General features: G+C 38.4%; 2 protein-coding genes across 5 annotated transcripts in view; one reads left to right on the forward strand and one right to left on the reverse strand.

Annotated features, from left to right (window-relative positions):
- Window positions 1-4,254, reverse strand: part of SLC17A5 (solute carrier family 17 member 5) — a 51,178-nt gene extending 46,924 nt beyond the window's left edge. For 2 of the 4 annotated variants that reach the window (XM_049653905.1, XM_049653907.1), the window contains exon 1: window positions 3,921-4,254. In XM_049653905.1, the coding sequence (XP_049509862.1) occupies window positions 3,921-4,185 (265 nt within the window). In that variant the 5' untranslated portion in view covers window positions 4,186-4,254. The remainder of the gene's footprint in view (window positions 1-3,920) is intronic. The other 2 variants (XM_049653904.1, XM_049653908.1) reach the window with 2 other exon arrangements.
- A 1,390-nt stretch (window positions 4,255-5,644) lies between these two features.
- CD109 (CD109 molecule) overlaps window positions 5,645-17,794 on the forward strand; it is a 161,706-nt gene continuing 149,556 nt past the window's right edge. Inside the window, exons 1-2 of the mRNA XM_049653909.1 lie at window positions 5,645-5,832; window positions 10,420-10,523. The gene's annotated coding sequence lies outside the window, so the exon portion shown is untranslated. The remainder of the gene's footprint in view (window positions 5,833-10,419; window positions 10,524-17,794) is intronic.

The following is a 17,794-nucleotide window of genomic DNA, read 5'->3' on the forward strand; positions in this document are numbered from 1 at the left end:
AAACTTAGGAATGTGGAGTGGGTGTACTTGAAAGAACACAGTCTAATTTAGAGAAAAGCAGACCTGAGAATGAATCTTAGTCCTGAATCTCATCGTCTGTGTTTTTGGGGAAGTTACTTAATAGTTTTCATTCTCAGGTTTCTTGGCTCTTAGAATGAGGCAACCACAATGCACCTCACTGGGTTGTGTGTGGATTAAATGAAATACTCTAGGGAAGTTATGGTAAACACTCAGTAGAAGTGAGTTCCTTTCCTGTTCACCCTGGATAAAGTTATACCAATAAGATAGAGTGCCACCATATATGTGTGTAACAAGAGGCAAAGGAGTCACATTAAATTGCTTGTGTGTGTGTATGTGTGGGTGGGGGGTCCGGGAAGGCCTCTTGGAGAAAGGACATTTATACTAGTCTTCATCAATGAGTAGGAAGTCACCGGGCATTGAGAGTGAAGGGTAATTGTCTGGAAGCATCATCCATGTGGAATAAGGAAGAGTCAATCTCATCAATTAACACACAGCAAGACAAAATAATAACTCCTTGAGGCAGCAGTGAGGAGTGAAAGTGATATGCCCAGAAGGCCAGGTTTCTGTAGAAGCAAGGATGTGTGGGTGGAGGGAAGGCTGGTGAAAATCTTAGAATGCCAGGCATTTATTCATTGTGGAAGGGTTTGGCAGTGGGAAGAAGCAAGGAAGTACTGAGTAGTGAGGGAGAGACTCAGGTGGAAAATTCATGGTTGGGAGCACTGACCCATGCAGATGATGATTTTCCCTAAAGGAAGGGGGGCACTGGACACAGTGAGCACCCTTGGCCCAAGAACTGCATTACAAAAAAATTTCCTATTAGGGTGCCTGACTGGCTCTTGATCTTGGGGTTGTGAGTTCAAGCCCCATGTTTGGCATAGAGATTAAAAAAAAATAAAAATCTTGAAGGTGACTGGGTGGCTCTGTCGGTTGAGTGTCTGACTTAGTTCACATCATGATCTTGTAATTTGTGAGTTCGAGCCCTACATTGGGTTCGCTGCTGTCAGTACGGAGCCCCGCTTCAGATCTTCTGTCCTCCTCTCTCTCTGCCCCTCCCTTGCTCACACTCTCTCTGTCTCAAAAATAAACATAAAAAAAAATCTTTAACATAAATACAATATGTTTTGCCTTTAAAAGGGATAATATTCAACTAGTCTTACTCTGCCTTATGGGTAATTAATTCCTGATAAATCTTTATGTATTCTTAGCTCCCAAATTAATACCCATTTATGTGAAAACACCAAATTCCACTAACATGGATTCAGTTACACAACATGACCCAAATGACCCAATGACCCAAGGCCATTTGCCTTCGTTCTATAACATGGTTGCTCTCTACCAGCACGCCATACCTTACATTTAATACACAAAGTATATTTGTGAAACTCAGTGCTTGTGTAATTGAGCCCTGAATGTAACCCCTGCAACAGAACAGTAGAGGCAAAAAACAAAAGGAAACACCACTCTCCCCATTAATGAAAACAAAGCATAGAATGAACTGTTACAAGTTAGGAATCACAAGTTCCAATAGAGTGTGACCCTGAAGAATGGGGGCGTCATTTTACTGTGCCGAGGTTCTCTGAGGAATGCAAAATCCAAATGGTCTTCACTGATAATAATGATAATGATAATGATAATAATAGTAATAGTAACATTTACTATGTGCCAAACTCTTCTAGGCACTTCCTATTAGCTCATTTAATCCTCACAATAACCCTGTAAGTTAGGTATACTATTTTCCTTGATTTATTGATAAGGAATGCATAGAGAGCTTAGGTAATTGCTAAAGCTCACAGAACAAGTTAGCAGAGCTGGGTTTGGAAGTTAGTTAGGCACTCTGGCTCCAGATCCATGCTCTGTCTTTAAACACAAAGAAATGTCTTAGAAGCCCTAAAACTCGTTTTTCCTGAGTGAACACATTTTTGGTGCAACAGTATTCTGATAATCCACTTAATCAAATATAAGGCACATGTCATTCATACAAAAGTAAACCTTCAACTGGTATAAAGTGTGAGGAATGCATTTTTGTGTGTGGGAGGGGAAGCTTTGCTCTTCCTTGCTTAGTTCCCTCTCTTCCTCCTACCTAAATTAAGCAGAAAAATCTATAGACTTCCTATTGTTTATCAGTGTTGGGCCAGCTTTTCCCCATCATTTTGGTGTGCATCTCTGAAATCCACCAGGCTGAGTAAAAGCAGATGCTTAAGAGGCAAACAATAATTGGGTTACTGAAAATTCCATCATATTACATCAACCTGAGTGGTATTAATTCTTAACACTAAAGAAACATATCTTAATTTTAGCTCTCTTAATAAAGAAACACTATGTGTAATTTAAAACCATGTCCTCTTACTGATGGTGGAGTAGGGAACTTGTAAATTTGTGACGGATCAAGTAAAAATGATTAAGCATTTTTCAAATACGAATTTCTCAAATGTAACACAAATGTGGCTACATGCAACCTTTGGGATGTAACCTCTGTGGCCCTTGGATGTCTAGGTATACAATGCACCACCAGATGGTAGTTTCTAAGTTCTTTTTACTACTGTAAAATTTTACAACTGATATTTTATCAGCTTTTCTCTTCTTAAAATCAGAAGTATACACTTAGGCATAGATAAGGTACAGACATATATATTTTCTCAACTGCAACAGAATATAGTGGTCTCTAGGGAATATCTTGATTATGGCATTTGTTTCTGTATTTCCGTAATAGATTATTTTACAGAAGAAAATTATAGAAAGCTAACAGCTATGCCACAGAAAAAGTGCAGTTTACGGAACTAAGTCCAATTTCTAGGTAAAACGTCACTGGTACAGTATTTACACTGAGCCTCCTCTAAAATAAGCTCCCAGCTGCTGGATGGAGCTCTGACGTTGCCACATCTACTGCCACCATCTGGTAATGTTAAAAACAAATAAAAAAGATACCACAGGACTACCCTATTCTTGGTCAGGAAAAGTCAAATTTCTAATTCAACTCTGTTTCTCATGCACACATCTTTGAAACTACAGAATGCCTGCAAACGGATTTGTTCTTTATTTTTAATTACTTTCAAAGAAGTTACATTTAAAAAATATTAAATAGTAATATATTTTAACTTCCCCAAATTCACGGAAGATACGTTAAGTACTTCTATTTGTTGCAAGGCCTTTGCCAAGTTATCTTAGAGCTTTATAGATATCCTATCTTGAGGATAACTAAATTGTTTTCTAACTTAAATCGTGGACTGCTACGATGTAATCGTAGACTACCATACGGAAAAAAAAATGTATGCACAAGTTCAAGATATTCGCTGGGTTATGCAAGTTTTCCTCCGTATACACACAACATGTTAACCTCAATCCTGTTTTTCGGTCTCCCCTCTCCGCCCCAGGAGCTACCAGATTACAAGTTGGCGGACAGCAGCTGCGGAAACCTGGCGGTGACAGGGAAGGAGACCTAGCTAGCAGTTCCGTCCAACCCTTTGCCCACCCATCTGCAGGCATCTCTCCCAGTTTGCTCTTACACCGGGTCCTCTGCCCGGCCCTTTGCCCATTGATTTGCAGGTTCTCCTCCAATGCATTCTTCCACAGGGTGCCCCGCTTGATGTTATCGAAAACTGCCAGGAGCCCAGCGCCTGCGGCGCCCAGCATCTCCCGCCCAGACCCTTCAGGGCTGCACCTGCCGAGGCCCCACCCGAGACTTCAGCCCTGCCTGGCCTCAAGGTCCCCGCCAGACCCCAGAGCAGCTTCTGGGCACCTGGGCAGGAGGGGGCTGAGCAGGGCGGGGAATGGATCCCGCTCCTCGAATTCCCTTGCGCCTTGGCTTCTCAAGACCCCTTGAGGGGCAGCAGCTCTGGTCCCATCTGCCAAGGACGAGCATACCCTGGCCACCCCCGCCCTCGGACAGCTTCGCTACTCACCGGCTTCCACCCGCGGGGTGCTCTGCAGCAAGGGCGTCCTATCTGAGCCCTCCTCGCCATCGCTGGAGGCCAGGCCCCGAACCGGGGACCTCATGACGCCTGCGAGGAGCAGGCGTGCGATACCTGCCGAAAGGAGAGCGGCGGCCCGACAGCCGAAGGCCTGGGCCGCGCGGGCACAGCCCCGGGCCTGGCACCGCCCCTCGGCTGCGTTCGTCACCGCGGCACCGCCCACAGGCGGCTGCACCGCCTCCTCCTCCGCCGCCATCTTAGGTTCGGGCAACTCTGGAGGGGTTGGGCGGGGGAAAGCAGAATTCTGGGAGTTGTGGCCTGGCGGGGCGAGGTCAGTGTTTTCTCGGCCCTGGGGCTCTGGGCTTGTCGGATCGTCGGTGTTCTGAGGAAAACCCCTCTTGTGCTCCCTTGTAAAGCTTCGCGGCTGCTCCTGCGGGACCCGGATTGAATGGGACCCTTCAGGAGGCAACGACTTGAATCGCGCATAATTAAGGGGACGGCTTGGAGCAAATTTAGAAGTGGGTGGTGTGTATTTGACGTTCATTTATCGGCAGTAAATTGCCATGAATATCAGCAATCCTGGTACTATCTACCCGCCCAGCATATTGTCCCTAAAGCAGCTTTTGAGGAGGAAAAAACTGAATGGACACATACTGTTCGTTCCTATGAAATAGCTGATTTTGTGGGTCAAAAAAGCCAATGTTGTCAGTTTCATATGATTCAATTTATAGAATCCTCTAATATGTGTGTGTAATGTCTCCCTAGTTCTAATTCGAATAGCAACTTCTGGCATTTGCTGACCCTGGGAAAGAGTAAAAGGGACCAGTCTGCCTAGGGGGTGGGGTGGGGGATTGGGGGATGGGGCAGTGGGAGTGGGACGGAGGTGGGCCTGCGGTCCTGACCACAGGTTTCAGTTGAGGTGTTATCGTGAGTAATAAAGTCCTGGGGAAGGGAAAAATAAGATGTGGTAGATGACCTTGGGGAGTTCAGCGTAGTCGGGGAAGACTCACAGACCAGTAAAAACCAGGTCAGAGGCTTGGTGAGATCCATGAGGGACCAAATAGGAGGGTTAACCTTACCCAGCACGGAGGGTGAAGATTTCTGAGGTTCTCTCTCACCTCCAGATCAGTAAATGCCAGGAGAGTTACCAAGTGAAAACAACAACAAATCAAGCCTTGTTTCTGAGTTACTGAAATGACAATGCAGATTCTAAGCTCTTCAAGGGGGGTAGGGGGTGGGATTCTGGCCTTTTTGGAGTCTTCTACAGCAATGCCACTCAAACTTGACTGTGGGTGAAATTACCCCGCAGAGCCTCTTAAAATGCGAATTCGGATCTATCAGCTCTGGTGTGACAGTTAATTTTATGTGTCAACCTGCAGGGTGTTTTGGATGAGGTTAACATTTAAATCAGTGAGCTCTGGCTAAAGCAGATTGCCCTCTATAATGTGGGTTGAATTTATTCAATCTAAGGCCTGAATAGAACAAAAGACCCCACTCCCCAGCCAAGGGGTAGTTGTCCAGCAGACTGCCTTTACACATCATTTGCAACACAGTCTCTCCTGGGTGTCTAGGCTGCAGGCTCACACTGCAGATTTGACTTCCCAGCTTTCATAATTGCATGAGCCAATTCCTTATATAACTCTCTTCTCTCTCTCTCTCTCTCTCTCTCTCTCTCTCTCTCTCTCGGTTCTGTTTCTCTAGGAAACCCTGACTAATACATCTGGAATGGGCCTGAGATTCTGTATTGCTAAGAAGCAATGAATAACAAGTTTATAGAAGACTTGGAATAAGGATTCCAACATATATGAAAAATTTCAAACCAGAAGAGGCCTCCCCCGTTTTAAAAAATATGCTTTTTATTTTAAGAGTTTTAGGTTTATAGGAAAGTTGCAGAGATAGTACAGTGAGTGCTCTCTACTCTTTACCTGGTTTGACCTCTTAAGATCTTACAATACTTTGATATGTTGGTCACAGCTGATTAGCCAATATTGATAGGTTATTAAACTGAAGTTCCTATTTTATTCAGATTCCTTTAGTTTTTACCTAATGTTCTTTTTCTGTCCTAGGATCCCATCCAGGATAACACTTACATTTAGTCATTGTGTCTCCTTAGGCTCCTGTAGACTGATGGTTTCTGACTTTCTTTGTTTTTGTTGACCTTGCCAATTTTGTAGAGTACTGGTAGTTTTTGTAGAAAGTCTCTCAATTTGGGTTTGTTTGATGTTTTTTCTTGTAATTGGACTGGGGGAAGACTGCAGAGGTAAAGTGCCATTCTCATCCTGTAATTTCAAGGGAATGTGCTGTCAATATAACTTATCACTAATGATTATCACTGGTGATGTTAAGCTTCATCACATGCCTGAGATCATGTTTGTCAGCTTTTCCCCCCTGTAAAGTTACTCCTTTTCCCCTCCTCCCTTTCCAACTTTTTTCTTTGGTAGAAGTCAGTAATGCAGCTTACACTTAAGGGGTAGGGGAGTTATTCTCTAAGTCTTTTTTTTTTTTTTTAATTTTTTTTTTCTTAATGTTTTTATTTATTTTTGAGACAGAGAGAGACAGAGCATGAGCAGGGAAGGGGCAGAGAGAGAGGGAGACACAGAATCGGAAGCAGGCTCCAGGCTCTGAGCCATCAGCACAGAGCTCGATATGGGGCTCGAACTCACAGACTGTGAGATCATGACCTGAGCCAAGTTGGACGCTCAACCGACTGAGCCACCCAGGCGCCCCAACCCTAAGTCTTTGAAGAGCAGAATTCTTTTGTATGGGAGATTTGTGTATTCTCTCATAGTCATTCATTCATTCATTCATTCATTCAAGTATTTATCTATATTACAGGCCCATGGTTATTTATTTTATACTTTGGGTTATAATGCAACACTATGTTACTTATTTTGTTGCTCAAATTGTTCCAAGTTGGTGATTGGAAGATCTTTCAGTTGGTTCCTGTGTCCCTTTTGCATGTCTCCATTGTTGTGTTTTGTTTTTATTTCTACCTTACTTTCTGGTATAGTAAGATGTTTTAAGGGCTTCTCTGTGGCTGTCAGTTGAGCATCTGACTCTTGATTTTGGCTCAGGTCGTAATCCCAAGGTAGTGGGATCAAGCCCCACGTTGGGCTCTACGCTGAGCATGGAGCCTGCTTAAGATTCTCTCTCTCCCTCTGCCCCTCCCCATCTCTCTCTCTCTCTCTCAAAATAAACAAACAGATTCTAGGCTCAGCCTGTATAGCCTCTGCTCCTGCCATTTCTCCAAAATGAATGATGTTAGAAACCAAGATGGTGCTGGATGTATTTCTTGCTACTGCATTGTCATTGATTCTAAACCCAGAGAAAATACTTTTGTGTTGTTTTATAATGTTCCAGAGAGAAATTAAAAAAAAAAAAAAAAAGCATAAGATGGCATCTTTTTTTGCCCTCATTTCTGGCATTTACTTCCTGATTGCTCACTACCATAGAGGATTGTTGTCAATGTTATTTATTTTTTGGTTGGTAATTCCTTGTTTTACCAACACTCTAAACTGATGCTTTGAATAGAAATATAGTGAAAGCTACATATGTAATTTAAAATTTCTAATAGCTACATTAAAACTTAAGAAACAAAAAAGGTGAGATGAATTTTATACTATATATTATTTAACATTATATCAAATTTTATCAATTCAACATCTAATCAATATAAAACTATTAGTGAGATATGTTACACTCTTTTTCTAGTACTAAATCTTCAATATCTCTGTGTATTTTGCACTTATAGCACATCATCATTAGGATCAGCCATGTTTCAAGCATTCATTTACCACATGTGGAGTGGGCACCATATTGGACAGAGCAGCTCTAGACCATATGAGGGTTTATTTTTCCCTCATGCCTTTAATTTTTTTTTTTAAGTTTATTGTGAGAGACAGAGAGTGCGGAGGAGGGGAAGAGAGAGAGAGAGAGAGAGAGAGAGAGAGAATCCTAGGCAGTCTCCATGCTGACAGTGGGGCTTGAACTCACAAACCATGACGTGAAGTCATGACCTGAGCCTACACCAAGAGTTGGATGTCTAACTGACTAAGCTACCCAGGTGCTCCCAGAATAATGTCTTTGGATAGGGAAAACAAAACAAAACAAAAAAGACATCTGGGCAGAGTGCTAAGTTCAAAAGATTTTAGCTGTTTTCCTCCTCCATAAACTGAAGATAATAGTAGAAACAACTTCATAGGGTTTTTGTAAGGATTAAATAATGTAATGCATATAAATCACAGTACATGGTAGGTAGTAAGTCTCAATATATGTTAGCTATTACAATTTTTATTGTTAAGTTTGTTTTGCAAAATGAGCTTACCCATGCTAGGAACTCCCTTTGACTTTCATTATACCTTTTTAAAAATACATATCACATTCTCTCTGGAGTTATGTAGTTAGTAGTTGGCTGTGTAACTGTCTTAGTTCCCTTTTAAGACTTTGGGTTTCCTAGGAGCTGGGACCACATCTCATTTACCTTTGCAGGCTATGCAGCTCCTAGCATCTGTTCTTTCACTGTGCTTATCATGTTTCACAGTGCCTTATTATTTTGGCCTTGGTGAGACTACTAAGGTGAGAATTACAAGTAGATAGAAATATAGAGGGAGTAAATATTTGAATGGAGGACAATATTTGAACCACTAAATTTAGAAATATTAAACCTTATAACAATTTTTGGATGAACAGTGTGGTCCTATAAAATCATCATTTCTCTTTCCTAGCTTTTTCGATAAAATAAATAATCAGTAATTATCATGATTATTGAGTTGTATTGGTAATTGAAATGTTTTATTCAATATTTTGTTTTGTTTTGTTTTTTGCCAAACTTGACAATCATCTGAGAATTGATTTCTGAGGGTTAATTTAGAAATTCTTTGTCACTTTATGGGTTTGAATCTCTAGGATTTAGTAATTATTTTCTTTAAATTGTATCACATTATTATTTATAAAGAAACTCTTCACCATCTGGAGATCTTTTCCTCATACAGTTATGTGAGTTAAATTCCAATAACCATTTTTTTTCTCATACTTTGTAACTTATACAAGGGTATCAACTAAACTTAGTGACTTAGGTATAATTATTTAAGGAGGAATGTTAAAATATTTTTAAAAGATATGATTGATAGAAAAATTTCCATTAAGTCTAAGGTTTCAGGGTGTTTTGGTGGCTGTCGGTTAAGCATCCGACTTTGACTCAGGTCATGATCTCATGGTTCGTGGGTTCGATCCCTGCATTGGGCTCTGTACTGAGAGCTCGGAGCCTGGAGCTTGCTTCAGATTTTGTGTTTCCCTCTCTCTCTGCCTCTCCCCTGCTTGCACTCTGTCTCTCTCTCCCTTTCTCTCAAAAATAAATAAATAAACACTAAAAAATTTTTTTTTAAAGTCTAAGGTTTCTCTCCACTCTATTCTTTTCTCCATACTTCTCTTTTTCTTTTCTTTCTTTCTTTTTTAAAAATATTTCTCTCTTACATTATCTTTTTGAAATTCTGATTTCAAACTTTATTACAAGGCTATCATAATCAAAATAGTATGGTACTGGCATTAAAAATAGACACAAAGGCCAATAAAACAGACTTGAGAGCTCAGGAATAAACCTTCACCTATATGGTCAACTAATGTTTGACAAGGGAGCCAAGAATAGTCAATGGGGAAAGGATAGTTTCTTTAATAAATGGTGTTGGAAAAGTGGATAACTATATGCGAAAGAATGAAATTGGACCCCTATATTACACTACTCACAAAATTTAACTTGAAATAAATTAAAGACTTAAATGTAAGACCTGAAACTGTAAAATTCCCAAAAGATCTCCTTGACACCTGTCATTGCAATGGTTTTTTTTTTGGACGTGACACCCAAAGCATAAGCAACAAAATAAAAACTTAAATAAGTGGAGCTATATCAAACTAAAATGCTCTGCATGGCAGAAGAAACAATCAGCAAAATATAAAGGTACCCTACAAAATTGGAGAAAATATTTGCAAACCATCTGTCTGGTAAGGGGTTAATATCCAAATATATATGGAACGTATACTCAATAGCAAAACTAAAACCAAGCAATAGTATTAAAAACTAGACAAAGGACTTGTGTAGACATATTTCCAAAGAAGACATGTAAATTGCCAAAAGGTACATGAAAAGATGCTCAACATCACTGATCATCAGGGAAATATGAATAAAAAAACCACAGTAAGATATCATCTCCCATCTATCAGAATGGCTATTATCAAAAAGACAAGAGATAAGTATTGGTGAAGATTGGAGATAAAAGAGACTTTCACACACCATTGGTGGTGGGAACATAAACCGGTACAGCTGCTGTGAAAAACAGTATGGAGATTCCTCAAAAAATTAAAAACAGAACTATATGATCCAGCAATCTCACTTCTGTGTATATATCAGAAGGAAATGAAAACACTATCTCAAAGAGATATCTGCACCCCCGATGTTCATTGCAGCATTTTTTTTTTTTTTTTTTTTTTTTTGCAGCATTATTCGCCATAGCCAAGATCTAGAAACAACCTAAGGAGCCATCAACAGAGAAATGGATAAAGAAAATGTGATATGTAACATATATAAAATGGAATATTGAAGTGAGTATGGAATATGAATGTGGAAGAATATGGAATATTATTTAACCATAAAAAGAAAGGAATCTGTCTTTTGTGACAACATGGATGGACCTTGAGGGCATTATATTAAGTGAAATAGGTCACACAGAGAAACACAAATACTGTATGTTTTGCATATATGCAGGATCTAAAAAAGTTGAACTCCTAGAAATAGTACAATGGTGGTTGCCAGGGGCTGGGGGCAGTAAGGAAAATGGAGATGTCAGTCAAAGGGTACAAACTCCCAGTTATAACAATAAATTCTAATGTAATGTATAGCATGGGAGTATAATTAATAATACTGTGTTATATAATTAAAAGTTGTTGGGGCATCTGGCTGGCTCAGTTAGAGGAGTGCATGATTCTTGATCTCTGGGTTGTGACTTTGAGCCCCATGTTGGGTGTAGAGATTAAATAAATAAATAAACTTTAAAAAAAGTAGTTAAGAGAGTAGATCTTAAAAGTAATCACTACAGACATACACACACACAAAGGTAATTATGTGATAGGATAGAAGTGTTAACTATTGTGATATTCATTTTGCAATATATACATGTATCATATCAAAATTGAACACCTTAAACTTATGTATGCTATATATCAATAATATTTCAATAAGGCTGAAAAAAATTCTTTTTCCTATATCATCTATATGTACCTCAATGTTATCTCTCTAAGATATAAATCTGATTTTTAAAATTTTAAATTAAAAAAAAGCCTTTCAGTGGTAGCTTATTGCCTAGGTCTTCACATTTTTGATTGTGTACTCCATCAATAAAAATTATGAATATGCACCCAACACATGTATTTTTCTTTATAACACACACACACACACACACACACACACAACGCTCATCAAACACTCAAAATGTAAAAGGATGAGAAAAGATAAATATAAATAGATGTTGTGATTTTTCCTGGAATAATTTTACATATGCTCTTGGGTGAGTGCACCCCACTTTGAAGACCATTTGTCTCTAGGATAAAATCCAAATTCTTTGGTATACAACGCGAGACCTTTACAAACTGGACCCTGTTTCTAGTCTCATCTACCACTTCCTGCCATCTGCTCTATGCTTTACACATTGGACTACTCACTGAACCTTATATGTACAATGTTTTTCCTTGTGTTATTCCCTCTACCTATTTGCTTCTTTTGTGTATAATGAGTTATTTGTCCTTAGACTAAAATGTCAGCTTTGATTTCTTAACAATCTCTCCCTTTTCCATTTTTTATTATAGCAAATTGTATTAGAGTTATCTAAGACAGTATGGTAATATGTGTCATTGCTTAAGAACAGGAACCTTGTCTTACTTATTTTTCATTCCCCGTCCTAAGCAGAGAGAACAGCTTAAGAAATATTTATGAAAAAAATATTTATGGAGCTTCATATTATGTGAGAGGCCCTTTCCTGGTTGCTATGGGAGTCTACAAGATGTATAAACATGGTTTCTGCATTCAAGGAGTTTTTGAGTAAGATGTACCTCGAAGGAAACATTTATCAATTATCGTCCAAGAGAAGTATAAATATTTCTCTAACAATTATGAAAGTTAGAGGATGTAGTTTTTATTTATATTTTCTAGAGAGCAAGTGGTATATGATTAATATATTCCAGAGGAAGAGCAATAATATTTTTAGGAAGGAATTTAAAAAATTGATAGTCTGGACATACTTTCCCATATCCTGTTAACTTTAGGCAGCTGTACTGTCAGATGTCCTCAGATAGTGATCAAGACATAAACAAAATAAGACAGGTAAATATGCAGTTTTCTGTCATGTTTATATGCTAGCATGCACTTAATTGTTTTCACAGCAGAGTTAAAATTTCCTAGTGCTTTATAACCTAGTAATTGGGTAATTCTTGGAACATATCCACAGATGTGGGTATTATTATAAACATTTTTAAAGAGGGGAATGAATGGATGGCAATTGAATGAAGTGATTTGTTCAAGATCAGTGAAAGCCACTATTACAATTCAGAGTTATTGCCTTTTCTGGTATTCAAATCCTAGGACCACAAGTCTCCATAGTTCCTTTAATTTTCTACATTTTATATGTTAACTTTCCATCTTAAAACTTTTGGGTACAGTTTCACTTAGTTGTAGAAGTCATTTCAATGATAGGTATATAGTATGTGAAGTTGTCAAATGCTGATTACAAATCATATGATATTTTCTTTATCAATCTTCTTTCATTGCCTTGTTGTAGGGGAGCCAAAAAAGCAGCTTTATTAAAAAAAAAAAAAAGCTATGAGTAATGTTGCCTCTGGGAAAAGCCTGTAAAAAGCTGATATATAAAATTTAAATACTTGGAAAGAAGATATGTCATAGTTTTATCTCTTTAACTTCAAGGAAAGTAAACCAAATTTTGCAAGTGTTGTGAAATATCAGTGGGGCAGATAGTAAATCAGCTGGCTAAACACACAAGAAGTGCAAGAAACAGAATGACCTTCAGAAATAAGCTAAAAGTGCATGCAAAGCAACTTGAAATTGAATGACTCAGGCAGATTAGAAGATTAAGGTTCAAATCTGTTCTTCTAACTAATATGTGAAGCCACAGCTCTGTTGAGTCAGCCCTTCCTGGTAACCCTTTTGGTCAGAATTCTGTCCACACATACATTCATTCTGAGTAAGGAAAGATATACTGGCTTAGAAAATAACTTGTTATTTTATAACAGAAAACAAAATTTGTGATCAATGGAATATTGATATTAATAAGTGTGAGGGCATCATGATAACCTGCTATTAGTACAGCAATATCTTATTTTTCCAAAGGATGTATTTCTAGAGTTTTATACAAAGCCAATCATATTTAAGATGACACATGCAAGTTTGCTATTTTTAGAGAGACTATGATTAATCCTTTAGTCGAGGGATAGCTGAATTTTCATTTTTTATGTATTCTATTAATAGGGAACACTTACTGGTTTTTCTCTTCCAGTAATTTAAGTGGGGACAAGCAGTTATGTTTAGATTATCTTTCTAAATAAGTTCCTTAGGAGTAAAAATTGCAATCTGCAAATCAGTTGGTGAGATGATTCCAGTTCTATCAATAGACCCCTTTTAATGTTGTGGAAACAAGCAAACAAACAAACAAACATACAAAAAAATAGCAAAGAATAGAAATCTAATAACAACAACAAAAAGAAAACTCAATCTGCAGAATGTGATTGATTCAATCCCCAGCCCCAAATAAAAGCCAACAGTAAGACACATAATTAATGAGCTATGTAGTGCCATCCTTACATATAAAAGAAAGCACTTAAACCAGGTCTCAGTTTTAACTTACAAGAGGTGGCTATAAAATAATGAGATTTTATAAGAGAGAAATTTAAGAATAGGTTCTTAAGACAGTTTTAGGGGAAAGTTTCCAAAGTATTTTGAGGGATAGGAAAACTGGAGAAAAGCTTTTAAATCTGTTAAAATTTACCTTTCCTTTTACATTAATGTGTGTTTATTTGGAAAAAAAAAATCCCAGTAGCCTCTTGATTTATTGTTACATTATTGCCTGTCATGTAACCAAACTGTTGGCTTAGCTACTGTACTGTCAGCAGAGGCAGACCCCATACAACACTTCCTGGAGGAGGGCATCAGTGAATTGATAAGGAAAAAAAGATACAAGGATACAGGGAGTAGAAGGTGGAGCCATGGGAAGGACTTTTGCCTGAAGGAGAAAAGATGATCAGAGTAAGGGCAGAAACTAAGGTTGTTAATTTCTTTTTAAATTTCATTTCATTTTATATTACTTTTTTATTGTATTGTATTGTATTGTATTGTATTGTAAGCTCTATGTCCAATGTGGAGCTTGAACTCATGACCCTAAGATCAAGAGTCACATGCTCTACTGACTGAGCCAGCCAGGTGCCCCAGGGTTGCTAATTTCTTAAAACAACCCTGTGCCAACAGTGCTTACGAGTTAGAACCTGTGGTAAAAACACACCTACCACCACTTTGGTCCAATGTATTAGGAAACAGAAGAAACTAATGCTCAGTACCTGTTATGTGTCAGACACGATGGTAACACACATATTATTTAATTTTCAAAGCTTTTGTAGGTTTTGGTAACAATATTCTCATTTTATAGCTAAGGAAACCTGAGCTCAGACAGAGGAATTTACTTAAGCACAAGGATTAGAATGTGTGTTTGTATTTTTCCAGACCCCATGCCGTCTTCCAGTGGATCACCTATGTAACTTATTCTTAGGGTGCTAAAATTTGCCTGGCTTAGGTGTTAGTCAGTTTTTTGGCCCATCATCTGAACCCATCATCAATGGGAAGGGTCTGAGGGTGGAGTTAATTGTTATGCTAGAGAGGGTGTAGTGTTAGAACTAAGGAGGCTAGATTCTATCAAGTCCAAGGATTGGAAAAGGGAACCCCAGAGGATTAGAAGGCTGATGGACATGAATACGAAAACAAACAAACAAACAAAGGTAAAAGAACTTTTAAAGACACTTTGTCCTAGAAAGTACCAAGTGGCCTGTAAAGGATATTTTTGAAAACAAAGCTCAGTTTTAGTATACACATAGAGAGCTGTAAAAAAGTGGAGCAGGTTTGGACTGGAGTAGGTGCCTGTCCGCTGACCTCATTACTTCTGATAGCTTTAATTGTATCTCAGAGTCATTGTTTTTATTGTGGACATTTTCTGATAAGTTAAGGAACAGGAATGAACAAATTGAATGCTATGATGCAGGTTTAAGGAAGTTAACGCTTTTATACCTTTGTAAAGCTTGGAAGAAACTTTCAGTGATAGCTTCAGCTGTGTCTCAGGTTTTTTGTTGTTGGCTTTTTTCTGATTACTTAGGCAAAGGAATGTATAAATTGAATGCTGTGATGCAGATTTAAGGAAAGTCCCCTATGTTTGGATTAGTTTGCAAGTACAACATTTGAAAAAGAATACCAGTTACCACCCAATCATTCCCACCCTGTCCCTGTTCATCACTGTGTAGCAGGTGGTCCTATTTGAAAACCTAGACTATGTTCTAATCCAGTCTCCTATGCCCTTTAGTTATGAGGGAAACAGATCAGCACAATCCTTAAAAACATTTTAAAGTACATGCCAAAAATTCTTTTCATTGTGAAAAACTTCAAACATGCACAAAAGTAGACAGAATAGAATAATAAACCTCAATTGACTATTTATGTAACTCTGATGATTACCAATATTTTGCCAAATTTGTTTCATCTATCTCCCATTCTACCAACTTGTGTCCCCTGGTCCTCCTTTCCCCCAAAACCATCATTGGACTATTTTATAATGTTTATTTATTTATTTATCTTGGTGGGGGGCAGAGAGAGAGAGAGAGAGAGAGAGAGAGAAGAGAGAGAGAGAGAGAGAGAGAGAGAGAAGAGAGGAGAGAGAATCCCAAGCAGGCTCTACACGGTCAGTGCACAGCCTGACATGGAACTCAATCTCACAAACTGTGAGATTATGACCTACACTGAAATTAAGAGTCAGATGCTCAACTGTTGAGACACCCAAGCACCCCATCATGGGACTATTTTATTCTTTCTTTCTTTCTTTCTTTCTTTCTTTCTTTCTTTCTTTATTAAAAAAATTTTTTTAATGTTTATTTGATTTTGAGAAAGAGACAGAGTGTGAGTGGGGAAGGGGTAGAGAGAAAGGGAGACACAGAATCTGAAGCAGGCTCCAGGCTCTCAGCTGTCAGCACAGGGCCGGATGTGGGGCTCAAACCCATGAACCATGAGATCATGACCTGAGCTGAAGTCAGACACTCGACTGACTGAGCCACCCAGGTGCCCCACCACTGGAGTGTTTTTAAGCAAATTCCAGATATAATTTCATACATTTCAGGTAAGGGCTTAAAAAATAATGATACCATGATCACACAAAACAAATCGTGCAGTAATTCTTTAATATCATCTATCATTCATCCATATTTAAATTTCCTCAGTTGTCTCAAAGATATCTTTTTATAGCACGTTTAGTTAGAATCAAAATCAATAAAATAATTTTAACTGAAATTCATCGATATGTGTATATGTCTCTCTTATTTAGAAAATTAATAGATTTTATTTATTTTGTTTTTTAATGTTTATTTACTTTTGAGAGGGGGAGCATAGAGAGAGAGGGAGACACAGAATCCAAAGCAGGCTCCAGGCTCTGAGCTATGAGCAAAGCCTGATGTGGGGCTCGAACTTACAAACCATGAGATCATGACCTGAGCCAAAGTTGGATGCTTAATTGACTGAACCACCCAGGTGCCCCTAGATTTTATTTGTTAGAGCAGTTTTAAGTTTGCAGAAAAATTGAACAAAAGCATAGACAGTTTCCATATTAGCCCCACTCCTCAATCTTGCTCACCCCATCCAGTTTCCCCTATTATTAACATCTTGCACTGGTGCATTTGTTACAATCGATGAACCAATGTATTACTATCAACTGAAGTCAATAGTTTACATTGGGGCTCACTTTTTGTGTTGTACAGTTCTGTGGATTTTGACACATGCATAATGTCATGTATCTACCATTACAGTATCATACAGAATAGTTTCATTGCCCAAAAAAAGTCCCCATTCTCCACCTATCTATTCCCCGACCCCTCTTTCCCAACCTCTGGCAACCAATGGTATTTTATTTTATTTTATCTTTTTTTTTTTTTTTTTTTTTAGTTTTTTAACCAGTGATCTTTTTACTGTCTCTATAATATTGCATTTTCCTGAGTGACATATAGTTGGAGTCATATAATATGAGGTCTTTACAGGCAAACTTCCTTAAGCATTTAAGATTCCTTTACATCTTTTCTTGGCTTGATAACTCACTTCTTTTTATGGTTGAGTACTAATCCATTGTATTGGATGTGTCATAATTCATTTATTCACCTATTGGAGGACATCTTGGTTGCTTCCAAGCTTTGGCAATTATGAATAAAGCTGCTATAAATATGTATTACAGTAATGAGGCATAGAAGCAGAAAAAGGTTCACCTTCAGCCCAGAAGGCTGACCCTGCAGTTTCATTAAGGATCAAATAGGTACTGGCTGCTATATTCTTAAAGGGTCTCATGACTTCCTGTACATTTCACCGATAGTTAATATCAAGCTGAATTATAAGCTCCAGAGAAATGTTGCAAAAGTAGTTTTATAAACAGAAATTCGAAGAAGACATTTATCATCTAATACTCCCTGCATATCCCCTCCCCCTGAGCACTAAGCATATAACTACCAGCTTCACACAGCAAAAGGACAGCACTTTCTGCCCACAGGTCCTGTCTCCATGCTACCCAAATAAACTT

The sequence above is a fragment of the Panthera uncia genome (assembly GCF_023721935.1).
Source record: "Panthera uncia isolate 11264 chromosome B2 unlocalized genomic scaffold, Puncia_PCG_1.0 HiC_scaffold_24, whole genome shotgun sequence".
In the NCBI taxonomy this organism is placed as follows: Eukaryota; Metazoa; Chordata; class Mammalia; order Carnivora; family Felidae; genus Panthera; species Panthera uncia.